The sequence below is a fragment of the Cololabis saira genome, chromosome 14 (genome assembly GCF_033807715.1).
Source record: "Cololabis saira isolate AMF1-May2022 chromosome 14, fColSai1.1, whole genome shotgun sequence".
NCBI classification, from domain to species: Eukaryota; Metazoa; Chordata; class Actinopteri; order Beloniformes; family Belonidae; genus Cololabis; species Cololabis saira.
The window spans coordinates 21,815,219-21,842,429 of record NC_084600.1 but is presented as its reverse complement, the minus strand read 5'-3'; the positions used below and the strand labels follow the sequence as shown (position 1 = coordinate 21,842,429).

At 39.5% G+C, this 27,211-nt stretch overlaps 1 protein-coding gene across 9 annotated transcripts in view; it reads left to right on the top strand.

The window, feature by feature from the left end:
- The window catches only part of camkk1a (calcium/calmodulin-dependent protein kinase kinase 1, alpha a), a 92,247-nt gene that overhangs the window by 22,593 nt on the left and 42,443 nt on the right, over positions 1–27,211 (top strand). For 7 of the 9 annotated variants that reach the window (XM_061740143.1, XM_061740134.1, XM_061740138.1 and 4 more), the window contains 3 exons: positions 11,483–11,930; positions 18,182–18,229; positions 20,744–20,797. In XM_061740143.1, the coding sequence (XP_061596127.1) occupies positions 11,604–11,930; positions 18,182–18,229; positions 20,744–20,797 (429 nt within the window). In that variant the 5' untranslated portion in view covers positions 11,483–11,603. Of the gene's footprint in view, positions 1–10,853; positions 10,885–11,482; positions 11,931–18,181; positions 18,230–20,743; positions 20,798–27,211 lie in introns of all 9 variants that reach the window. The other 2 variants (XM_061740140.1, XM_061740137.1) reach the window with 1 other exon arrangement.

The following is a 27,211-nucleotide window of genomic DNA, read 5'->3' as shown; positions in this document are numbered from 1 at the left end:
AATGTGTTGTGGACCACCCCATCCACCTGATCCTCCTGTCTTCATTAAGACTGTGTAGCTCCACCCGACTTCCATCATTTCTGTGGTGGCTCTTAAAAAAAGATCTCAGGGAGTGCTACTGTTGGTGATGTTGTTAAAAGTCCCATATTTTATATACACTGTGTGCGTGTGTGTCTTCATACAGTTGCTACCAATAGAAATCAACAATGGTATATTATACATGAATTCTCTTTTCCCTTGTGTTTTTATATCCATACATTGTGGTCACACTGGTATAAGAGGTTCCCAGCAGGAATTAAATTATGTATTCATTATTAATAGATTGAATTAAGTAGTTAAAATGTGACTATGAAATTACAAAAATAAATCAGTCAATCAATCAAAATCCCATAAGCAAATTCTTTACCATCGGAAGATAATATTTATTAAAAATATCTGTTGTCAGGGTGCCCCCTTGTAGAATAGCAGGACCTTTGCAGTTAGCAAGAAATCGTTCACTTTTTCTGATCAAATCAGCTGCTTGAGAATAGCGTTTTTTTAAGGCTCATTTTCTTCATACAGGGTACAGCCATGTTGCGCGGGAAGCTGACAGGAAGGTTCTCGTTTGTGTATCAATCAAAGTGAGCGGGGTGTGAAATCAAATAATTGACCCTTTGTCAGCCTTCTGATTTGTCCCTCACTGACCAATCAGAAGGATTTTTTTTTTTAACGTAATGATAAATGGTATTAATCATAAATAAAGTGATGTAAACCCCTGTTTTTACAATGGGAGTGGACAGGAGAGATGACAGTTTTGTCGGACCTAGCAACAAGGCCGGGGCTTGACAGAGGATCAATTGAAACCAAAACAATTTTTTTGAACCAGGCTGTAAGTGTGTGTATTTCTGCTCTAAACATTTTAACATGGGACTCAATGGAGATTGACTTGCTTTTGGAGCCAGCCTCTAGTGGCCAGTCGAGGAACTGCATGGATCTTAGTTCAACGTGGCACTCACCCTGGAAGCTGGATGGTTGGCGCTTGATTATTATGCCAGCTGAAAACAACTTAAGTTGCTGCAAGCAGTACCCATAATTGTGTAGACTTCACGTATGACATAAGCAAGTGCTAGCCCTCCTGGATCCCTCAGAAATTGTACTGAAGCGCCTGAAATATGGAAAAAACTGATACGGTAATACATGAGAGTCTATGGAAGAGACCTTGTAGGAGTTTGAACCTGGCTGAAATCACCCTAGCAGAGGCGGGACCACTGGGGTCATGACTTTTATGCTGATTGGATGCAAACAGCGGTAGCACAAACGGTCCAATCAAATCAGTCACGACTGTAACAGAACGTTTGAATGCATGTGTGGTGGTGGTGCATCGCCCCCGATCACCCTTATGAACAAATCACTACGGCTTCATTGTGTTGTAACCACCGGCAACCACGACCCAACAGTATTACCATGAAGAGTACTACATTTCTGAATGTCAATTAATCTGGAAGAGTGTATTGTTTCAACAAGCTTTCCAAATCCGTCAATAGGCCAGTTTCCATCAGCGGGGGTAGTTTTCCAGGGCCTCGCCTGGTTGTGCGCCATTATCTGGAACGGCTTACTGACACGGACTTTCAGGAATTTAGATGGACCTGCAACAAGTCCTTGCCTTGGGTACAATACCTCAACACACCTTCATAAAATGCTGGCTGGGGTGTCCGCCGGGGAACACATGCTCAGATATTCAGGTATTTATTCAATAGATGGACATCTCTGGCTTTTTATTTGACCTATCTGGATTTTTCTTTTATTTGCAGTCGCAAGCAACCGACTGCAAAAGTCAGTGCTAAAACTCACGGGCCTCTGTAAATGTCACCCTCGGTAATACTTCGGTTTATTTTACTATTAAAGGGATGACAGCTGTATGAGCTCTCTTTTGATGTGTCATATCACAAGCTCAGTTGAGAAGACGGTACCTTTTGTTGCTTTGAATATTTGCTGTAATCTTCTCTCAAAGCTTCAGTGCCCATAAAATGGTATCCAGCTCTAGAAGGGGGTGTTGTTGATTTAATGTTGATTTGATGCTGATTGGACATGCTTTAAGCAGGAGATGACTCTGTTCTCCCCTCTCAGCCTCCTTTTCAAGTCGGAATCTTATTTTCTCGTTTATAACCAGTACTGGAGTTGAGGGGGGATGAGGGGGGATGGCATCCCCCCTGAAATAAAAGCGGTCAAAATCATCCCCCCTGTAAAACTGCCATCCTGACTTTAGAGTCATCACCAGAGAAATAACTTATTTGACAATTTTCACCTGTTTCAAGTAAATTTTCACTTGAAATAAGTAGGAAAATGTGCCATAGGGACAAGATTTATCTTCTCATTACAAGCAAAAAAATTTTGCTCCACTGGCAGATTTTTCTACTTATTTTAAGTGAAAATCTACTTGAAACAGGTGAAAATTGTTCTTTCCAGTGATGAGTCTTGTTTTAAGTGTAATGAGATTTTTTTTTTTACTAAAATGAGACATTTTAACTAGAGATAAGACACATTTTCTTGTTAAGATTGTGAGTTTTTGCAGTGATCCATTTTACTTATCCTGTGAAGGACAGAGGCATATTGATAAGTTCAGAAAACTGTTTTTTATTGTTGTGTTTTGATGTATTAGATGTAAGCCCAGTGGATATTTAAAGCTTACAAAAGGCTGCATTTAACTGCTGCTATGTCATTCCTGCAGTATTTTGGTCAGTGCTATTATTTGTAATATATTATATTATTTGTATTCAGCACAAATTATCTGTCCCCATATGATAAAATCCACCATCCCCTCCTGATTTTTTTTTACAACTCGAGTTCTGGTTATAACCAACCTTTACTATATGGAATCACGGTAGCCAGAAATGCAGCCACCACCTCAAATCCCTCCATGTTGACTCTGTTGTTGTAGATTGTTTTCATTCTTCTTCGTTATGGTCTTCTTTTATTCCATCAGTGGTTGGCTAGTAGTATTGGGAGACAGTGGTGCAGTCCTGCCACCTAGTCGTGCAGAGTTGTATTTTGCTAAGTCGGTGGATCCTGCAGACGATGTCTCGGAGAGGATGTTGACCCTACTCTGTTTTACATCGGACCCCTACTAATGGAAATCCACCTTTGCATTTATTCACCTTTATCATTTATCGTGAGGTTGATGATATCTGGATGTGGACGTTGAACATCCAGAAGTTATCTTTTTGAATAATGAATCTATAAACTATGAAACAGCCTCTTCTAACATCGGTTTCTAGACCTGCTTGGTGTCAAGGCACTACAGCCACTTCCACATCAGTAACTTTTTCCTCTTTTTTGACCTGGAGCACTGCTGCGTGTGGCCACAGTATGGTACAAGTTCTGTTCTGCATCAGAAGTTCACAGCTTGTCAGCTGCATCTCCTGAGCAAATTCTTTCCATCATGCAACCCAGATCTTTGAAGACTGATAATGTGGCTCGATGGTGGTTATCTTGTGACTTAAAATAACAATTCTGAAGTCATTGTCTTCCAAACACATCTAGATAATCAGATTGGACTTAATTTGAACCCGAGATGAGCAGCGCGGTGCTGCACCTCCCTTTTTAAAATATTAAATGACAGCAAAAGAAGATCAGAGGTAGCTGCTATCAGCTCATGGCACTGTCTTCCTGGTGTATTCTACACTAACACAGATATGGGCCGGGGTTTTCTTAAAAAATCATTCATGGCAGGTCTGCAAGGTCGGACCTTACATTGAATAAACTGGTACAAAGCAGATCTGATGTGAATAGCAAGGAAATGTGCATTTCCTTTTCTTATCTCTGAATAAACTATTTCATTTTGAATTTGGCCTTGGACATCTCTGTTCACCGGCAGACGACCCAGCGATTGGGGGGGGGGGGGGGGGGTGACTGCAGGCACATCAGGGGTGAGAGCAAATGGAAATGGAAAGCAAATGGATTTTATTTGTTCGTGTCTACAGCCCACCTCTCCTCTCTTACTGTAATAACACTTTCTGAAAGGTTTTTCCTTCAAAACTCAGTTGAAAGATGGACAATTTTTTTTTCAGATGTATGCATAAGTATTAATGGTTAAAACCAAATTTGACAAAACCTGAAAGCCACATACTGTGTGTGTGTGTGTGTGTGTGTGTGTGTGTGTGTGTGTGTGTGTGTGTGTGTGTGTGTGTGTGTGTGTGTGTGTGTGTGTGTGTGTGTGTGTGTGTGTGTGTGTGTGTGTGTGTGTGTGTGTGTGTATAATAATAATGATTTCAATAGTGATTCTTACAATAACAATGGTGGTTGTTATCATCATTGATCACTGCCAACATCCTCAACTGGCACCGACCCCCCCAGGCCCCATCGTGTCCCCATCCATGGCAGCGGTGCCACCAAGGGCAACCAACCCAGCAGACTCCTGCCCCACACAGCCCGGCAGCAGCAGCTCCACCACTCCTGCCGCCGATCAGAGAAAGAGAGAAGAAGATGATGAGGAAGGATAGAGGGGAAAAGGAAAACCAAGCCGACATGATGCGGGTTGGGAGAAGGAGGAGGGAGCCAGGTCAGGGGCAGAGGGCCCGTTCCCGCTAACAATCCCGGGTCGGTCACAGGAGCCCAAGCCACCAACGCGGCCCCCGTACCACCAGGAGGGGCCCATGCCGGGCCGACACACATTCGTAGCTGCGGACCACGTACCCGGGCTGGACCCAGGCAAGGCCACCGGGCACAGCCATGCAGGACCGCTGCCGACTAGGCACAACCGGGTTGGCCATATAATTTAAGTCCTCTCTGATCTGGGTCTGTTATTTCAACAGTTTCAGTTTCCTACAAATATAAAAAAAACACTGAGGATTCCCCAATTAAAGTGAGAGGATTGTATTATTGTGTTGGGAGTCTCTTCAGACACTCAAATATATTCACTCAAGCACTTCTTCTTTGTTAATATGCAGTGAATTACGATAAAGGAGAACCAAGGTCATCGCACTAGATCATATTATTGCATTTCCATTGCACCACATTTATTTAATAAGCAATAGGAGTCTCCAACATTTTCACAAAGTTCTTTGGGGCAAAAGAAACATAAATATAAACATATAAAGGAGAGATGAATTGCAAAAAGAGTTCATGGAGCTACCAAAATAATGATAGATGTTGTGTGGCACCAGAGAGGTGTTTTTTCAAAGTGTCTGCAAGATGAAATGTTACAGAAGGATAAGATATATAAAAAAAATTGAATGGTTGTGCACTCAGGTGCCAGTAAAAGGGTAGAGAAAAAGGGATGTGCAGTCTGAGGACTGGTGATTTGAAAAATTGCAGCAGCTGATCAATCAGGGATAGCTGAGCGGAGAAGGACTGACGCAGGTGCGCCAGCTAGATTGTAATAGTTACTACTCAACAGATTCTCATTTCTTGTGAAAGATTGACAAATGGCTGTCAAAGAACTGGGTGAGAGTAGGAGCGAGTTTGTCATGTGAAATGTTAAACTATGTGAATTTCTTTTTGGGGCATCTTGTGCAAAATCACTCACATGGACAGTGATGCCTATAAAAGGGCAGGAGTGGAACTCATTCTGGCAGTTTCACTTGATAAATATGTGAAAGTTATTCAAATGATGTGGCCTGTGTTCCTTTTTAAAGGCCATATGATAATAACGAGGAGAAATGAAGCACTTTGATTTAATTGTACCAGTCAGAAGTAAATTGTTGAATTAATTCTAATGGCAGCAAAAGGAGTTTTGAATTAATGAGTGGCGCGATGGAGCGCCGCTCGTTGACATTACCTCAATCCTTCATGCATTAAAAGCTTGACAATAACAGACACAAATATTAAATGCTTGTACTCTGTATGGGACTTAACCTCGCATGAGATGGTCACAGTAGTTAGTGTTATTGTGATAGTGTGATGCAGAGAAGGAAAAAGTGGTTTGTTTCCTATCAAATCTGATGAGATGGGTGGAAGCAGCTTAAATAAAAGCTTCAATGTGAAATGAAATATTAATACTAATGCATGATGGAAATGTGTTGCTTCTGTAAACAAACGTGTCAGTGCAGCTGAAATGAAAAGTGGCTGCTTCTCCTCCGCCTCCCGTCTCTGCCAGGATAAAGCTCACACATGCAGCGGGCTGAATGGCGCTGCAGCAGAGAGAACCCGTTTCAAGAGACACATAATCACTAGTTGTGAAGAGAATTAGCAAAATATGAAAGTGCCGCTTTGTTTTTCCTTAAATGACTCAGGACCCAGACAATGCATTTCCCCTGGCAGCTGAAAGGCCTCCTCCCACACTCACAATTTATATCTTTCCGATAACTGTTATTTGGAATCTGCAAATGCAATTGTAGGATTTTTGGAGTGTGTTTGTGGCAGATGCTATGACTCCGACACACGAGAATCACTTTACAAAGTACTCCTATAAATGCTAGTTGGAGTCATGGAAGAGATAAAAAGTTTAACACCGAAGCGCCACAATATAAGCTAATTATCATTACATTATTATGGTTGGTGCCATTAATGAAATAATGATTTAAAATGATGATGATAATAATAATGATAGTGGCTTTTGTCGTAGTATATTGTCTGCTTATAAATCTGTGCCTATAATCTGTGTCTGCAAAACAACTACCGGTAGTATCCTTGATGCCATGGAAGGTGGTGAATTTTTTATTTTTTTTATTTTATGGAAAGCTTGGTGGATTTAGTTTGGTCTTAACATTTATGTGGATGTTTTAATTGATGTTTTCATCCCGGCTGGCAAAGTTTTTTGTTATCAATCAAATATTAAAGTGTCAAGGATCAACAGGGCTGACAGCTGTAATTCATTTATACAAGAGGAACTTGTTTGTAAGCAGTTTAGTTTATAAAATATTCAAAACTACTGCAGTATTCATACGCAAGATGGAAATAAGCTGCAAATTCACTGGCTGTCATCCATCCATCCATCCATCCATCCATCCATCCATCCATCCATCCATCCATCACTCCATCCATCCATCCATCCACCCATCCACTAGCTTAGCCTTTCTTGGCTCATGCTAATCAATGATAATAACTAACGTTTCTTCAGGTTTTGTTTGAATCTGTATATGCATCCTAGTTTTAGATGTTGTGGTAGTGACACCTGACCAGTCTGTGATTCAAATGTGCATTAGACTCCTTGGTAGCTAGCATCGCCTCCAGCCGTCGTCCTGTACTTTGCTGCTATGTCTCGTCGGCCAAGTTGAATCCCAGACTCCATCCTTTTACCTCTTAATTGATTTAAGGCTCTTGATGGACTTAGGTACTATATGGGAATCTGTCATCTAAACTAATCTTATATGTTGCCATCAAACTGATCTTAAACCTGCACCTAAAATGCTGTTTGAGGTGTTGAGGGGCGGGGGCACTGTTTAAAGTGGTGTTTCCTAATGAATTTGAATGAAGCTGAGAACAATAAAACAGCCCAGCAAGTCATATTATCTTTAAAATAATATTGATTACTTTTAGGTCTTAATTCAGAACTTAAAGGTAAAGTTCATCGAATCTACTAAGTAGCCAAAGTGATGACCACAAGCTCCATGACATTATATATGCTACATGACAACTGTGACTAAAAAAAAAACAAAAAAAATAACTTGCCCTTACTTACCTATACATAAAATTGTGATTTATAACATTTTTACCTGATGAAAACACAATAATTCAACACGCTCACCATTGTCATGAGTTGGATATCTAACAATGGAGAACAAAATCACTTTTTGTTCCGACTTTACATTGTTTGCTCCAAAAGTGCCTCAGATTAGCAGGCAGCTCCTAATGGCCATTTGAAGAACTGCACCTTTTCACACGACCACATCAGATTCCTCTCACAAAACTGCACTTTTCCCTTTTCAAAGACAAGTGAAGAAAATACTCATTTCGGTTTTGTATGAAACCAGGTAAAGTTTATTTGGATTACCATTTCCAAATCACAGTACCACACTGGTTGTTCTTTTTTACTTGTTTTTGGCGGTGACCACACTGTACCAGTTTGGCTTCCCTGAAAACAAACATGAATTCCAGTTTTGTGGACCAGGGTGGTGTAGGGAACCGACATTGACTATAGCACAACTTCACAATATGACGTTGAAGCTTGAGTTTGCATATGCATGAATGACTGACACACCTGGACAAAGTAGAACACAGTTATTTTTGAACATGATGTTATACCTTCCCGACACACTTCAGGAATAGCAGAACACGACCCATTTACAGAACATCTCTGAACTGACCTTGTACCAAGATTGGAGATTAAAACACTATGAAGTCCGGCTTTACTGGGATAGACTCCACTTCATGATGAAGGGTTGAAAGATGCGTGGTCAGGCTCAGTTTTCATCACTATCTTGTGCATTTCCAGGAGTAAACCTGCTTCTGACATCCAAGAGGGTTTGGATATTTCTCCTTTGTTAAAGTCTGCCCCTGACTGAAATTTCATTGGAGATGACAACAAAACTCACAAAATATAATAAACATACATATCCTGATTTATGCTGCATGTTCAATCTTTCTGATTTTATGATTCAGTCTTTGAGTGTTTATGACGTACATTCAGCATGTTGCAGGGATACAGTGAGCCACGAGCAAAGGCATAAACCAGAATTTGCCTCCCAATGTTTTTGTTTTTTTTACATTTCTGACATTTATTTGAATTAATGAGCATATGCAAACGGATGGCAAGTTAAGCCATCAGGCCACCCACATGCACAAAGAGATGACATCTCCCATTTCTTTCAGGCTGCTTGATTAAGCTCCAGCCTCTGGCCTGCTTCAGTATTTTATTATTTTACTTGTAAACAAACCCTGAGCTGACTTTGTAAAGACTTGCACATTTATTCAGGCTGAGCTACATTTTTGTCATTACACCCTATTATTAAAATAATCATCCAATTACCTGTGTCCATGTCTGTATAGCAAGCATCTTGTTATGGAATTTGTGTTTGGTTTTTACAAATTGAGTTTTATTTGCTACTGTGCTTTAACTGATGTTCAATGATTTGTGAGGATGAGGGAGTAAATACCAGTACACGAGCAGGATAAAGTGCACATCACAGCCCTATTAGGATGCAGTTATCCAGGTGGGTTCTGTTTTCAAAATTTCTTCAAGGCTGGACCTGCCAAGACAGATTTGGGATGATTCCAATCAGTTTTTTTATAGTTTTTATTTATCTTGGTTTTAGTTTGTTTGATTATTTCAGTTAAGCTTTCTTTTTGGTTTTAAAAAGCACACCAATAGTGTTAATTTTGAGAAATGTGTTAGTTTTAGTCTTTGTCTTAGTTTTTGAGGTATTGACTTAAAGATATTGACAAAAACATCTTGAAAGAATCTTATTAACAATGTCATACCGAACAAAGCTCCTTTATGCTCTCCTTCGAGTAATGAGAATTGGTAGAAACGGAATTACTGAGGAAAAAAACAAAATGGAGTGCCGAACACAAAAATCTTTTTATTTCAGTTAACAGCATTTTTTTCACTGTTCATTTTAAGTTTAGTCTTAGTTTCCGTCATTATGATATATCTGATTCCAACTTTCTGCCAGAGTATGGTAGTTGAATGCTTCCACTCTCATGATCAACACGTGGAAGATAGCAGAGGCTGCAGGATGTGTACGTTAATAGTGCTATCCTTAGCCTTTTATGCGTTGTTTCTCTATGCCCTCTGTATATCGTGCATGACATATGCAGCAGGCATCAACAGAAGGAAGTACACTTCTTTGCGGATGGATCGAACCTTTAAATGCCAACTCACTGCTTTGCACTAATAATTTTTACCATCCGGCACTTGGAGCCTTCACAACTTATCAACATATTACATTATTACATATGTAATACATTATTATTACATATTACATTTAAAGGCAGTTGTTTTTCCAAAGAAATAGTCTTCTATCCATTCAGTTTTCCAAGGAGTGATGTGCTTTGTGTTGTATTAAGTTTGTTGTCCCAAACATTGTGGTTCTTGTTTGCCACCAAGGTAGTCCAACAGTTATTATAACCTCATACAAAGATAATTAAGACAATTCACTGGATTTAATTAGATTATTGTTGAATTTAATCATGTTTAAAAGTATTTGCTCTGATCTGAATATTAACCTTGCACCTTGAGGTATATTTTGTTGTGAATTGCCTCTAACCAAAATAATCATATTTCACTACAAACGGACTGACAAAAACACTATCAGATTTCTCTAATTATTAAGATACAATGATGTATTTAATGGTCATGTTTTTGACCAGAACGAAAGTGAATCGACTTATTTCATGACTGTCATCTAAAAATCAGTTGATCCTGATCACCAGCAGTGTAACTCTAGTTTACAGTAACTGTAGTGGCTTTAGCTGTAGTGGCTTTAGTTGAATTGTAGTGGGTTTAGTGGTAATTGTAGTGTGTTTAGTGGTAATTGTAGTTTTTAGTTGAATTCAATAAAAAATTCTATAATAATTCAATGTCAATAAATTATTTGTAGAGTCATGCATATTAAAATATCTATATTAAAATTCATAGATATTGTATATTTAAAAACATTAGAAATTTTGTTTCGAGTTAAGAATAATAGCCTTCCTGCTTGTTTTCAGCATTTCTTTAAATTAAGAGAAACAAATTATAATTTAAGAAGGCTGTGGGTCTTTGAAAGATGTCGTGTGAGGACTAATGTTAAATATAGATGTGTTTCATTTTTGGGAGTCAAATTATGGAATCAATTTAGTGATGAAGTGAAACTGTGTAAATCTCTGTTGAATTTTAAAAAAATATTGAAAAGTAAAATAATTAAGGATTACAATGCTAAATGATTGGAGTATAATTTGGTTAAGCAGAACAATTTAAAGGGAAATTTCTCTTTTTGTTTCTTTTCATATTGCAGATAATCTGGGTTTTCTGTTGGAAAGTACAGGGTAGGCAAATATAAGCTTTGGCTTCAGCCTATTCCTTTTTCGGTTACAGAGTTTATTATTATTTTTTGTGTGAAACTGATGAGTGTAAACTTGTATGAAAGTATTTTGTCATTTACACACACACACACACACACACACACACACACACACACACACACACACACACACACACACACACACACACACACACACACACGCACACAGTTTGAATTGCAAATAATGTAATGTAACTGAAATAAACAATTCATTCATTCATTCATTCATTCATTCATTCAATTGCAGTGGGTTTAGTTGAATTGTAGTGGGTTTAGTGGTAATTGTAGTGTGTTTAGTGGTAATTGTAGTTTTTAGTTGAATTGCAGTGGGTTTAGTTGAATTGCAGTGGGTTTAGTTGAAGTGTAGTGGCTTTAGTGGCAATTGTAGTGTGTTTAGTGGTAATTGCAGTGGGTTTAGTGGCAGTTGCAGTGGGTTTAGTAGAATTATAGTATCTTAAGTGGCATTTGTAGTGGGTTAAGTAGAAGTAAAGTGGCTTTAGTGGTAATTGTAGTGGGTAAATCAACCTGAAACCTCACAGCCTCTTTCACTCTCTCCTCTCCAGTCCCGGTGAAGCCCTGAACGTTGGGACAGCAGGTTGGCCCAGGTCACGTTGATGCCGGTGGCTGCTCCTTGGAACTCTAACCATCAGAAGCTCTTTCACCGCTTTTACGCCCCTGGCCACCATGGCTATGAGCAGCGACTCCGGCTGTGACGGGTTGGAGCCCAACTCTTCCGTACAAACGAGGGGTCTCTCAGACATTATGGCTGCCATGACCACAAAAGACTCTGATGGATCGAGTGCTAACGGTGTGAAGAACAGCAAAGTCCAGCCAGATGGAGCTCAGGACAAGAGGGCGCACGTACCGCGGCCTCACCTTACTGGGAGGAAGCTGTCTCTTCAGGAGAGGGGATCTTATCCAGCATCTGATGGAGGGTTCACACAGACGTCCTCTCGTGCGACTCATAGACCCACGGTGGAGTCTAAACGCGTATCCATATCAGACTCTCAGGTGAGGCTGGCACTTTTGTTAATATTCAGATTTATAAGCATTTGGCTGTTACAATCATGAAGAAACGGATCACAGATCACAGCATTTGTTACTGAACTTTTGGCCAGATAAAACAAAGGTCATGACTGATCAAAGACCACCGGCCGTGCTCTTACACTAGTCTTTCTGCCATTTAAACCCACTTATTCCAGCTGATATACTGAAACTTTCCTGTCTGATACTTTTCTCCACAGTCTTTAACAATATCTTTAACAAAAGAGTGAAAATAAGGAAGTTTATATTGTAAAATATCAACTGTTAATTCAAAATTGAGTCCATGGAATCAATTACTGATTTCTCTTCTTAACAATTATAGTTATCATTACTTGTCATAACAAAGGCATGCGTTTCCACATTCAGAGTGTCATCTGGAACTGAGTGATGCCAGATCTCAAATATCCACTTCCTTTTTTCCCTGATTCAGAGTGAGGTATAAAAATTCATGAGATCCCGGGGTGTGGAACCTCAGATGCACAGACGTGTCATTGTGTCACTCGTCTATCATTAATGCTTTCTTCTGGAGTTTGTCAATTATGACAAAGCTGCCAGCAGTTAACCAGTCTGGATGTGGAAGTCCCACAGGATCCACCACTCTTGGATGTATCTCTTCTTCATCCTCACTGGATTTCTGGTGCCTGAGACATTTACTTAGCTCTTTATCATTATGTGTCATCTTCTTGAGGTATTCCTGGATCTTTGTTGAATCTTTCATTCTGGATGGGGGCTTTGACTCTCACTAATCCCCACCTTTCCTTCCTGGGCTTCACGTAGAGTCTCACGGTGTTGGACTTGGGGTAGAATCCTCCGTGCATCGTGAGGAGCTTCCTTGTCTTGATATCAGTTGCTTCCATCTTCTCCTGTGGCCGGGCGAAGCAGCAACATTATGGCCCCATCCACACAACGACAAGCTCAGCCCTAAACGCAGAAGTATTTCATAAAACCAGCGTATCATCCACACAAAACCGGCATTTTGGGGGTCTGTAAACAATCATTTTGAAACCAGGTTCCAGAGTGCAAAGATTTGAAGACACTGTTTGCGTGGCTCCGTTGTTACCGTCTCTCTGCTACTTTTCTGAAATGCTTGCGTCATACACTTGTACTTTCTTTTTTCCATCATCATCCCCACAGGCCTGGCATGCATTTTACATCTTCATATTGAGTACATTCACATGGACGCATGTCTCTGTCTTTACGAAGAACGATTTTGAAATTATAAGCGTTTCATCTCCATGTGGATATACTCTAAAACTTTGGTGTGAAGTCTAAGGGGCCTGATTTACTAAAGGTTTGCGTGCGTAAAAACGTGTGCAAACTTGACATCACCCGCAAACCAATGTGCAAGTTGATCTACTAACAGCGTGCAAAGAGGACTGCGTCTCTCAAATGAGCAAAATAGCACACGCAATTCATTTAGTACTTTTGCCCTGATGAATAATCAATATGGGCCGTACCCGCCAGAAAGCGCTAAATACTGGGAGGGGAAGATGCAAATTGGTCCATTTACCACGCGCAATGAGATTTACCAAGCCTGAAAGTTATTGCGGGGATTGTGATTGCGTCTGTATTTAATACGTTCGAAAGGAAGGTGCTAATCTGCTGCTGCTGTTATTGTGGCAAGGAGGCGACATCCAAAATCAAAGAATACGCAGAGAGAGAGTCTTTATTCTGCTGCATGCTATTTTAAAAATGGTTACACAAGTTTTATTAAAGGCCACTTTTTCTTTAGTTCTTCGCTTATATCTTGCCACCTTCTTTTAACCTCATCTGCCGTTCTTTTTGTGTTACCAACTGCATTTATTCTATCGCAGATTTTCTCCCATATTGCGTTTCTTTTGGTAATGTTTAAATTTCTTTGCTGTAGTTCATGAATGTATTTATTTGCCTCTTCCACTAATATCTCTAACTCCAACTCGTCAAATTTCATTTTGCGCTTGCGACTATCCTGCTTTCCATCCAGACTCTCCATGGCGCAAACCGTAAGACACGCAACACCTCATTTAAATACTGCGGTTTGCACCTGTTATCAATTGCGCAAGCATTCTTAGTTGATCACCCGCAAACCACACAACAACACGTGCAAACTTTTTCAGTGCACACACAATTTAGTACTCTTTATTTAGGATCTTAGTAAATCAGGCCCTAACTGGGAAGTAATAAAAAACTGCAGTTCATCAACTGAACACTAGAGGCTGGCTCTGAAAGTGAGTCAATCCTCATTGACCTCCATGTTCAATGTCCAACTTTGCGGCAGAAACACACATTCAGTATTCACAGCCTAGGTAAGGTTACTAAATGCTTTTTGTCTTTTGCTTTTCCAACCACATTGGTTTAATTTAAATTAACCAATGAATATTTGCATAATCAAGAGGATGGTCTTTTGCTACTTAACCATTAACATTGTATTGACTTCTGAGCTGTGAATAAAGACCACACAGAGAATAATTATTCATATTTTAAAGAGAATACACATATTATATTACGCTGCTAAATTTATTCTGGATGTAAATGCAATCAGAATGTGCAGGAAAATAAAGCAGCCCAGCTCTATGTTGTGGCAGTAAATGCAAATGTATTTGATTACATTTTTAAAATTAATTAATACATTCATTTAGATGTAAATGGATACAATCCTCCTTGCATAGTCTGGTGGTTTGCTCACGAAGCCACTATAATAAAAACAGTGTTTACTCCCAAGACTTGCAGCATTTGTACTATGTTTTGTACACATAGCGTACTCATAATTTTCACCCACTGTGAAACTGTGTTTGTTTTTAACACAAAGAATACTCTGTTGGTTGGATTAAAGTTAGAATTAAGATAATGTTGAGAAAACGGAGGGTTTCATCAGTTCCAGAGGAGCAGATTTAATCCTGCATTGCACAACATTGTAGTGTGTTAAATGTGTGTTTGGTTATGTGAGCTCGGAGCTCGCTCACCGCCGGCATAGCGACAGTCAGCGCTGAAAGATACTGGAACAAAAGGTAAATCCAGATGTAGACATGATAACATGAATGATCTGCTGTTTGCAATGTATACAGTCTAGATGTCAACAACGGGTTACCAAATGTTTTCACATGAACTAATCCAGCAGCACTCTACGGACTCTGTGCTTGAGTGTTCAATTCAATTCAATTTTATTTATATAGCGTCTATTACAACAGAAGTTGTCTCTAGGTGCTTTCCAGAGACCCAGAACATGACCCCCGAGCAATTATTACATAAACATAACATGAACAATGGCAGGTAAAAACTCCCCTAGTGGGAGAAAAACCTGTCTGTGGCTGTGTGTCTACACAGCTTGAAAAATGTTTCAGGCATTGGAACCAAAATGGATTAACATAAATTACTTGTTGTTATGTGTGACTAACTGTGAGTTAAAACCATCAGTGGAGGCTTTTTTGACTAACATGTGCATTCGTCAGCCACGATGCAGCACTCTCATTTTGCTTCAACTGTTTTGTGAATCTGCTGAATTTGACATCAAAATTATAGGATCAGAAAATGATTTTACACTTAAATGCTTTAAATACCATTTAACTTACGGTTCCCAAGGCTTGAAGTCTGGTTATTTATTGTAATGAACAGATATTAATGTGGAATTGCACAGTGGCAGGGATGTATTTGAATAAATTGATTATTTTTTGGTGAAAGATGGAGAATTTGATTCAGGTTCAGTAAAAGTAAAGATGGCATGTATTTTTTCTGTGAAGCAAAAAGCACAAATGAGTTTAAAAACAAAATCCCACTTAAAGAGGACATTGTATACCTTTTTAAGCTGACAGTTTCCTGTCTGTGACCTTTGTTGGTCCAAATATCTAAGACAGACAATACAAAAGTACCCGTTTGTCAGCCATTCCACTCGTCTCCACCTCCCTCTTTCAGTGGGTATGCCTCTTTTGGAGTTGGTTTTACAGCTTTTAGCTGCCCACTTCTTATACAGCAGCTGGGTGAGAATAAACACTGAGAAGTTGATCATTTCATGTGAACCTGATCTGTGATGTCTGCCAGATAGATCAGACCCACATCTAGAGAGATGTAGATCTGAAAACAATCCATGGGGCCTCCTGATTTAAGGAGGCCCTATGGATTGTTTTCAGTTGCTCATCAAACTGCCTTTTGTTCAGTTTGTTAGTTATGACCAATCCGAGCAACCAACATGGGCAGTACTCGAGTTGAGGGGGGATGAGGGGGGATGGCATCCCCCCTGAAATCAAAAGGTCAAAATCATCCCCCCTGTAATACTGCCATCCCTCCTTTCCATCCCTTATGTTATTTCATCAATGAATGTGGTTTTACTGCTATTTCAACATTTAGAGTCATCACCAGAAAAATAACACCAGAAAAATAACTTATTTGACAATTTTCACCTGTTTCAAGTAAATTTTCACTTGAAATAAGTAGGAAAATCTGCCAGTGGGACAAGATTTAAAAAAAAATCTTGTTCCACTGGCAGATTTTTCTACTTTTTTAAGTGAAAATCTACTTCAAACAGGTGAAAATTGTTGTTTTTTCCAGTGATGAGTCTTGTGAGAGAAGACATTTGAGAAAAAAGACAAATATTCTTGTTAAGATTTTGAGTTTTTGCAGTGATCCATTTTACTTAATCTTGTGAAGGACATTGATAAGTCCAGAAAACTGTTTTTTATTTTTGTGTTTTGATGTATTTGATGTAAGCCCAGTGGATATTTAAAGCTTACAGAAGGCTGCATTTAACTGCTGCTATGTCATTCCTGCAGTATTTCTGCAGGTGTTTTGGTCAGTGCTATTATTTAATATATTATATTATTTGTAATCAGCACAAATTATCTGTCCTCATATGATAAAATCCACCATCCCCCCTGATTTTCTTTTACAACTCGAGTACTGAACATGGGGATGTATTCAGAGCGATAAAAGCGAGGCAACTGGAGGGCGTGTTGTGTAGGAGAGTATATTAAACTCTTCTGTTCAATTTTAGAAGAAAAAATCTGAATATTTAACTGTCAAAGCCAAAGCCGTTAGTCCTCAGCTGCAGCCGTCTACACCGTTTACATCCAGATCGCTGCTCTAAACCCGCCCAGAGACTCTCTCTCTGATGATGGACTGATTTGACCGACTACCCATGACTTTGGGCATATTTAATAAGCTACCACGGATGGTAGCTACATGTACCTTTAACCTTGCAAGGCGCTAAGGCTTGAGTCCAAATGAGCCAAGCCGGGACAAAGGCCCCCAATCCTCCCAGTCGGGGCTTGCCTAGCCATTAGCACCTTGCAAAGGTTAAAGGTACAAATTTAAATCTGCTAGCAGTACAGATAGACTTTTAGGCTACTGTCGCAGTTTCCTCCAGATTTTAACCAATCACTGATGTATTTTCAGTGTTTTCCTTTCTCTTTTATCAGTCCATCCTCTGTCTTAACTCATCTTCTTTCAGCCAATCAAAGCACTTGTTATACACCTTCTGAAGCTCGCATCTCCTCTTCTGTCTCTCGTCCTTTGTTATAATATCTGCTCAGTGCTTCCCAGCATCCCCCCCTTCATATTTGAAGAGTTATTTCAAGCACAAGCAACATAAACAGCAGGTGATCTAACCGGTTATGTATTTGATATTTTCTGCAATGCCCCGCCTGCCATCAGGTCCCAGTCACGAGTACATGCTGCGCTTGTAGTCCTGCCACATGGTTGCGTTTTCCAGCATGAAGCCTCCGGCTCTGGTCTGGTTCATTCGTGATCACCACCCCCAGCTGTAACAAGAGAAGCACTTTGAAGCCTTTCTCACGCAATTGTATCACCCCACTCACTTTATCTTTGGTACTTTGCTGCTCATGTGCCTCGGCTCTCAGGCCTATCCCCCGTAAACCCTCCCCAGCACCAAACTCTCACCTATCCTCCTGCGTCTTCCCTCCTCCCACTCTGTTCTGCTGTGGTCTGCTCTCCGCTGCCGTGCCCCTGGCTGAATCGGCGCTGTAGCGGTGGTTGCTATGGAACTGCAAATCAGTCGTGGAAGCAGTGGCTTTCTAATGGATTTGCAGACAGTAAACAGAAACTAGAGACTTCATCGTTACATCTCAGAAAATAAATGACTTTCATTTCATATGGAGGCGCGCACATGGCAGGAACATTTTATTAACTATACAAAAGATCTGGCTCCCCTTTGCTTTTAGATGTTCAAAATGTGCTCATGATCATGTTAATGATAATGATTAAGTTTCCATCTTTTCTCCTCCTCCCAGGATTGTGTCCAGTTGAACCAGTATAAGCTGAAGAGTGAAATTGGAAAGGTGAGTTTCATGCAAGTCCTCTGGTTCGCTTCTGCTAAATTTCAAGTACCTTGGGAAAAGAAACATCACCTCAAGGAAGAAGGAAAACAGGCTTTGCTCTGTTGAAAATGTACTGCATGCATCACCTGCAACATGCTGCCGAATGTTTCTTTTATTCAGCCACACGTGCTGAGCTTTGATTGGACCAGGAATAATGCTACATAATGTACCATCTAGGTTACATCTACTCTACTGAAAGTTCCTGAAAGAATGGTTCTTTCCCAAGTGGTTTCACACCGTTCACTCCTTGGTTTATGTCAGCAAAACATCTGACATGCTCATAGTTCAACAAGTTTCAGTAGAAAACAAGCTTCACGACCCGGTGGAGGAGCAGGCTGGTCAGCAACTTGGAAAGTCTTGAAATGAGATCAGAACTGGAGAAGTCTCTAGATGACGGGTGACTTCAAGAAGCAAGAAAATAAGTCCACGTTCACTACTTTGAAATGAATCCTCGTAGTTGGAGTTATCAATTATTAGGCCTCTTTTTCTTGGAAGATCGGAAACGATCAGCAAAAATAGCTTTTTATTGACTAGATAACGGATAAATGGATCGACTAGTTTTTCTGGAATATTGCCACATCCATTTGTTTGTTTTTTTTAATTGGTAAATATGCTAAGGATTTTGGCAATTTGCCGATGGCAAAAAAAGGCTAGTAGAAGACTGTTTAAACAAAACCAGAATGAGGTTTTCAGGAGAACCTGAAGGGTTTGTGCAAAATGAAACGTTTAGAGCAGAGAAACAAACCAATGAGTCTCTCGGTGGTTAAAGTCGTTTCCTTTGGAGACTTTAAGCCAAAAGTCAACATGTACCTCATATTTTGAATAAATCCTTCTCCTTTCGGCTTTTCCCTTCAGAGGTCACCACAGCGAATCAGTTACTTCTTCATCTTTTATTTATAAAGCATTTTAAGCTGCTACGATGGACTAAAGGACTGTATGCTGAAAAAAAAATATTAAATAAATAAATAGAATGAGTTGGTCAGTTTATTTACTTAGTAATGGGGAAATATCAATCTTAAAATGTTGCTTCAGAGATCTGAGTTTTTAATACGGGCTTTAAGGTGACAACATTCACGAATGGTTTCCTGGTTGTTGATGACGGTTTTGTTTTTGTGGATCTTATTCAGCTATTTCTGCAGTCTAATGTTTTGTTAATTTCTGAGCGCTCAAAAAGTCAAAATTTTCATGACAAGGACACTCACTTTACGATGGGCATGTGTCATCAGGAATTGTAATAAAACATATACAGAACAGACCAAAAGTTTGGACACACTTCTCCATTTGTTTGAATGAAAGGTGTGTCCAAACTTTTGGTCTGTACTGTATGACGCAATGACTTCCAGCCCTGACTGGCGCTGATATCGTTGTTGGCTGAACCGTGCTGCTTCAATCTTAAATTTAAATTTCTTATTAAATATACAAAAAAAATGACCAAATCCTAACAACATTCCCGGCGATTGCGCTACGACAGTCCATTAAGAGACAGTAACTGCATTGTTACCCTGTTTACTGAGACACCACACGTTTATGCAAAGGAAAGTCTTCCTGAGCACAATCCTGAGATGCGTATAATCATGTTTTCCCATGAGACGGGATCAGAGTTTTTCATTCCTAAGACATGAAGTGGAGACTTGCAGGGACTTTCAGTGCTTTCCAGGACTTGCAGGACGGCAATGCACCGTTTTACTGGCCCGTGTCCAACATGTGGTTTTGTTGTTGAGAAAAATCCGTTGCACCCTTGATTTACTGGACAATTTCAATTCACCTTTTTTTGGTGGTTAGTGAATTCAAGGGCTTTAATGGCGCAGTATTCTGGCTCTGGTCACATCCGCATCTCTGCGAAGACTTTGACAGAAAGTCGCCTTGTGGTTCAAACCACAACCACAACTCTTATGTACACCAAGGTCATGCATGTGTGCAAAGGGCGTCGCAAACAAAAAGACCTACACAGTCTTGTTAACAAGAGGTATATTGTTATGAGAGACACATTTCTATTAGATTCATGATATTTGCAGATGCCTGTTTTTAATAATCAGTAATAATCAGAGTATTGCAAGATTATAACTTGAGGCAGCGAGTTGAATGATTTAAGGGTAATTTATTTGCAAAACTTCTGGCTTCTCTAAAGGATTAGTTTAAGACAAAACAAAAAACAGAAGAAAGTATGCAGAAATGGCCTGTAAACACGTTCCTGGAAGCGACGTGCGTGCATGTGTGCACGCACGCGTGTGTGTGTGTGTGTGTTGGAGGAGTCATTCTGTGCTGCCAGAGAATAAAAATGTTGTTCTTGAATGGGAGCAAACGTTCTGTCAGTGTGATGCCACCTTCAGTTCTCAAAGTGATGCTTCAGAAATATTGATAATTAATATTCTCTCAACATTTTTTATCTTTGTGTTCTTAATGTGAAGCTGAGTTTTAACGCTCGGCATGAAATGTTGAACAACTGAAAATCTGGCCTCTTCTGCTGTTTTGCAGGGCTCCTACGGTGTGGTGAAGCTTGCCTACAATGAAGATGACGACAAACATTATGTAAGTCGAGGCAGTTATTTTGAATCCAGCAGCTTCTTGTTGCCATTAGTTCAGTCTTTTTTTGTTTTCTTCCTTTGTTCCCCTTTCCTACCTGTGAGGTTCATGAATTGCCTCAGAAAAAAAAACTGAAAGTAAGAGTCACATCTGATGCCACTTAAAGTGCATCCACTACCTTTTTATCGTTCCTAAAAGCAGCTGACGGTGTGATGGCTGCTTTGAGGTCAGCTCACGTGGGAGCATCTCGGTATGAACCAGCGCGCTGGCACGAGGTCATTTTTCAGGTGTTTTATCCATCAAGGTGATGATTTGTCCCTTCAAAAGCTCAGCAGCCCTGAAAAAGCAAGCGGTTGTTTGGCATCGCATAACAGTGATTGGATGAGTCACGTTGACTTAAGCTGCCAACTCTGGATGGGTTTAAGATGTACTTTTGAAGCAGAGCCAGTAGGAGCTCAGAGTTAAACACAATCCAATATCAAAATGGAAGCTCATGAATGCGCTGAAGCAGAATTGGAAATAACCGGATGGTTATGCAAGTGCGTGGACAAAGCTGCACGACAATGAGGAAAATGATATAACGAGAGTGTTTACAAAAGCCTCGACTTTTGTTTGGGTATCATGATATTGAAATAAATATATATATATATATATATATATATATATATATATATATATATATATATATATATATATATATACATATATAATATTGAGTTTGAAACCTTAATGACCTGGAGAATAAGCATGATTTAGATGCCTGGGCATCGCTTGCCATATTTATCTTGCATAAAAGCCTGAACTAAAAAAGGAATTTGATATTGGCCTTACCCAAAGAAAGAAAGTCCACTTATGCAAGTGAATCTCAAATCTTTCAATGCAATAATGATGGTACTGCACGTAAATGACAGGACTGAATATACATTTTTACATGCTATGGTTTGCAGAGTTCTACGATCGCCATATTCACCAACAGCGATCTCTTTTTCTCTTTATGACGGCAAAGTTGCAATGAATAACGCTGACAGAAATAATGCTGATACTGTCCGAATGTCAAGTTCAGTGATGAGTCGATTTAATCTTTCTTGACATGAATGTTCCAACATACTGTACACATGACTACAGAGTTTTACATTATACAGTGAGTAGAGGATTACTTTGAAGACACAACTTTAAAAAAAAAAAAAAAAAAAGTCAACAGAACATTGCAGGATAAACTGAATCAAGCGACGTGAGTTTGAGTGGAGCGAGATTTAGGAGACTTGGAGGAGTTAATAATTTATGCTGTGAACCTGCATTATGGAAATTGGAGGCTGCAGTGTTTTCTGGATTGGATCTATGCTTTTAGGCTAAATGTCATCACGTCCAGGTCTTGCCTACTTCTATTCTGACAAATTCTAGGTTTTTGCATCCACCACGCGCCCCCAGCTCCATTGAAGTGCAGAGCTGAACTGCTTAGCTTCACGTTAAACTAAAAGGTTTTCATTGCCTCGTCAACATCAGCCCTCATTTCAAAGTATATTTCATCAATTTTTTTCATTCATGAATTTTGGATTCACGCACTTACAAATATTTACAATTGGCTTAAATGGAAATGTTTTTATGATTTAAAAAAAAACACACACACTTACAAATAGTTTGGTGTATAAAGCATGATGTATAAACAGTTTACAAATATAGATAACCTCAAAAGAAAATATAAGTGACATGCAAAGAATGGCCCTCTTCAAATGTCCAGTTATCTTTCTTCAGTGCCTTAAAACAACCGTCATTAACCCTATTAAAAAACAATAGTCACTTGTGAACAGCTATAGGTCCATATCAAAGTTTCCCTTTCTAAGTAAAATCATAGAAAAAGCTGTTTTTCAACAGCTGTATAACCTCCTGACACTAAATGACAGTTTTGATGTTTTCCAGTCAGATTTCTGGCCCCATCACAGCACTGAAACAGCTCTAGTAAAGCTCCTTAATGACATCTGCAACATTTCATACTTTTTCTTACCCGACCTCAGTGCTGTATTCGACACAGTCGGCCATAACAACTTGATAGACGGGTTGAATAACTGGATGGGACTTTCTGGCACAGCACTTCCCTAGTTGGAGTCCTATCTAAAAGACAGGGACTATTTTGTGTCTTTAGGTCACTACAGATCAGAGTAACAAAATAACGTGGAGTTCCTCAAGGTTCAATTCTGGGGCCTCTGTTGTTGTTTAACATCTACAGTATATGCTCCCACTAATGAAAAAGAACAAAATGTGTTACCATAACTATGCAGCTGAAACAAATCTATATAACCATGTCGCCAGGAGACTATAATCCAATTCAAACACTGATCAAATACATTGATCAAATTAAAGAATGAATGTGCCAGAATTTTCTTCAGTTAAATGAAGACAAAAAAGAAATAATAGTGTTTAGACCCAAGGAAGAAAAATTAAAATTCAGCACACGGCTTCAAGCAGTAAAGCTAAAAACAAACAGCCAAGCCAGTAATCTGGGAGTGGTTCTGGACTCAGACCTGAATTTTAACTGCCACATTAGACAGTAGTGAAGTCAGCCTGTTATCACCTAAAAAACATATCCAGGATTAAAGGACTGATGTCTCAGTAGGACTTAGAAAAACTTGTCCAGGCTTTTATCTTCAGTAGACTGGACTATTGTAACGCTGTTTTCACGGGTCTCCCTTAAAAAATTCATCAAACAGCTGTTAGTTAGCCCAGAACGCTGCAGCCCGAGTCCTCACTAAGAGAGAGAGTGGACCATATAACTCCAGTCCTAAAATCTTTACACTGACTTCCTGTCTGTCACAGAATACATTTTAAAATCCTTCTGCTGGTTTATAAATCTCTGAACGGTCTCGGGCTAAAATACATCTCTGATCTCCTGGTCCATTATGAACCAACCAGAACTCTCAGGTCATCAGGGTCACACCTACTTTCTGTACCCAGAGTTAGAACCAGACATGATGAGGAAGCGTTCAGCTTTTATGCTCCTCACTTGCTGAACAAACTTACAGAATGCATCAGGGCTGCTGAAACTCTCAGTTGCTTTAAGTCGAGGTTGAAAACCTTTTTATTTACTGCTGAATTTCAGTAATCCAAAACAATGTACTACAATCTTAATTTCTCATTTGTTTTATTCTATTTAACTTTTGTCTGTGTTTAATTTCGGCTTTTAAACTCTTTTACTTTTTAATGCATTCTTACATTTTTTTTATGAAAAGCGCTTTGAATTGTCTTGTACATTAAGGGCCCGATTTACTAAGATCCTAAATAAAGAGTACTAAATTGCGTGTGCACTGAAAAAGTTTGCGCGTGCTGTTGTTGTGTGTTTTGCGGGTGATCAACTAAGATTGCGTGCGCAATTGATAACAGGTGCAAACCTCAGTATTTAAATGAGGTGTTGCGCGTCTTACGGTTTGCGGCGCAAACTTTGCGCCATGGAGAGTGGATGGAAAGCAGGATATAGTCGCAAGCGCAAAATTAAATTTGACGAGTTGGAGTTATAGAGATATTAGTGGAAGAGGCAAATTGTTGTGCCGTATTCAGCACCCCTGCCGTGAAAAGCACCCCCTCGTATATTCAATGATAAGTAGACCAAGAAAAAAAACAACACACTGACACTTCAATATATTTATATATACACACTCACACAAACACATACTTAGGAGTTTATATTATATATATTTACAAATATTATGGAAGACAACACAGTAAGCAGGCTATTAATTAATGACATCAATAACCATTTACCCGATTTTTTTATTTTTTTTACCCGAATCCATGAGCGCATTTAAACATGAATCATTAACACAAAACTGGACGCTAAACAGAACATTGACAACAGAACATGAACAGAACACGGAATGAGAATATAATTTTTGTCAGACGAGGAGGTGCTTTTCACGGCAGGGGTGCTGAATACGGCACAACACCGGGGTATGACTGCAGAACAAGGTAGGCGCACAATGAGAAACACTTTTTTCTCCATGAAAACAAGTGATTTATTTATTATCACAAATAAAAAAATGAATGTGCCTCCTGTGGCAACCTTTTGCTGAATAATACTCGATTTAACATTCAAATAAAATATTTCTCCTTTTGCATGTGGAGATTAGCACCTTCCTTTCGAACTTATTAAATACAGACGCAATCGCAATCCACGCAAAAACTTTCAGGCTTGGTAAATCTCATTGCGCGTGGTAAATGAACCTATTTACATCTTTCCCTCCCAGTATTTAGCGATTTCTGGTGGGTACGCCCCATATTGATTATTCATCAGGGCAAAAGTACTAAATGGATTGCGTGTGCTATTTTGCGCATTTGAGAGGCGCAGTCTTCTTTGCACGCTGTTAGTAGATCAGCTGGCACTTTGGTTTGCGGGTGCTGTCAAGTTTGCACACGTTTTTACACACGCAAACCTTTAGTAAATCGGGCCCTAAATGTACTGTACAAATAAAGGTGCCTTGCCTTTACTTCTTTTAGTTGTTTACCAACAGTTTGTCTGACTTCCTGCTAATTATGTCACATTGTGGTACCTTCATCTTCACCTCCAAAGGATGTGATGGCAACCGACTGGGTAATGCATGCCAGAAATATCTCACCTCAGCTGGACTCTGAATAATTACTTAACTTTGATGGATGGAAATGATCAGAATTATGTTTTCACTTTAATGTTTTCAAGGGATTTAATTGCAAACCTAAATGAGTGTTCACCATTGACATGCGTCCTGATAATGCTGCCTATTCACGCAAAACTGAAAACTTGCCCTTAAAATTGCTTTTTTTTTAAGAACTCATCCATGTTGTGTGATGTATTCATCTAAAGCCTGAAACTTGTGATGAGAAATATATTTAAAAAGATAAATAAATCTTCCATTTATCATTCACATGCGTGCAGGAGTTCAGGCTGCACGTGTCTACATCTAGTTTTTGCAGATCCATCAACACTGCTGGAAATTGCTGCTGTTCAGGACTCGCTGAAGGTCAGAAATGGCAATGACAACAACCAGTTATTTAGGAGATGAGCACCAACATGGAAGGCTGATTCTAATATCAGGCTGTTCTGATATTGCTTCAGACAAGACTGAAAGGATCCTTGTGTATAGAGCAGTGGTCTTCAGCCCTGGTCCTCTTGACCCCGTGTCCTGCATGTTTTAAGATGTTTCCCTGTTTCAGCACACCCTGATACAAATGACATCAAGTGTCATTAGCAGACTTGTGAAGACCATGGCGACAAGCAGATGATGAATATCAATCAGCACAGATGTGTTGATGCAAGGTAACATCTAAAACATGCAGGGCAGGGGGTCCTGAGGACCAGGGTTGAAGACCACTGGGATAGAGTGTCTGCAGTTACAACAAATATTAGTTTATTTCACTCTTTTCCAAAGAGACCACCACTCACACAAGAAAACGTGCCAACTGTCCTTCATGAAATCCAACAGGCTGCTGAATAAATGGGAGAAAGTAATTAAACATCTACTGCACCTGTGATGTTTGTATGTACCTGTATATGTGAGTGTCTATCTATACATGTATACTATGTATGCAGTGGTCCATTTTAAGGCTGAATTTTGTTTTAATGAGACTGTTTTGACATATTAAGAAAAAGATCTTCACATTTGTTATGGACACCATGGTTTCCATCTTGGTGTATCCGTACAGTCCTTCTGGTTGCCTGATAATGTGAGTGTTGGCTGCGCTGTGTAATTACCGTGCTCATAACCGGATTGACAGTTATGCATTTGTGGTGATACCAGGCCTTCTCAGCCTCAGGTATCAAGTAAAACTCATTGGTTCTCTGTTCACTCAACTTATATTAAACTGGGGAGTAGAGAATTGAAAGGGCTAATTATTTGCAGATATTTGCACTCACACGCGTTTGCAGAATGTTTGTCCCTTTTACTTCAGTAGATGCCTGTGTCCTGGAGGAGAGGTCTGACGATGCCTAAACCCACTGTGCAAACGCTGATTGCTATTTATTGGAAATAGTCATTATTTTCTATGTTGTCCAACAAGTGAATTTTTTTTTTTACATTTTCTGTGTTGTTATGATTACAGATTTGCTTGGAAATATGAACCCTTTATACCAAAATATAAACTGAAATCCCAGACACACCAAGGGCCTGATTTACTAAAGGTTTGCGTGTGTAAAAACGTGTGCAAACTTGACATCACCCGCAAACCAAAGTGCCAGCTGATCTACTAACAGCGTGCAAAGACGACTGCGTCTCTCAAATGCGCAAAATAGCACACGCAATCCATTTAGTACTTTTGCCCTTATGAATAATCAATATGGGGCGTACTCGCCAGAAATCGCTAAATACTGGGAGGGGAAGATGCAAATTGCTCCATTTACCACGCGCAATGAGATTTACCAAGCCTGAAAGTAATTGCGCGTATTGTGATTGCGTCTGT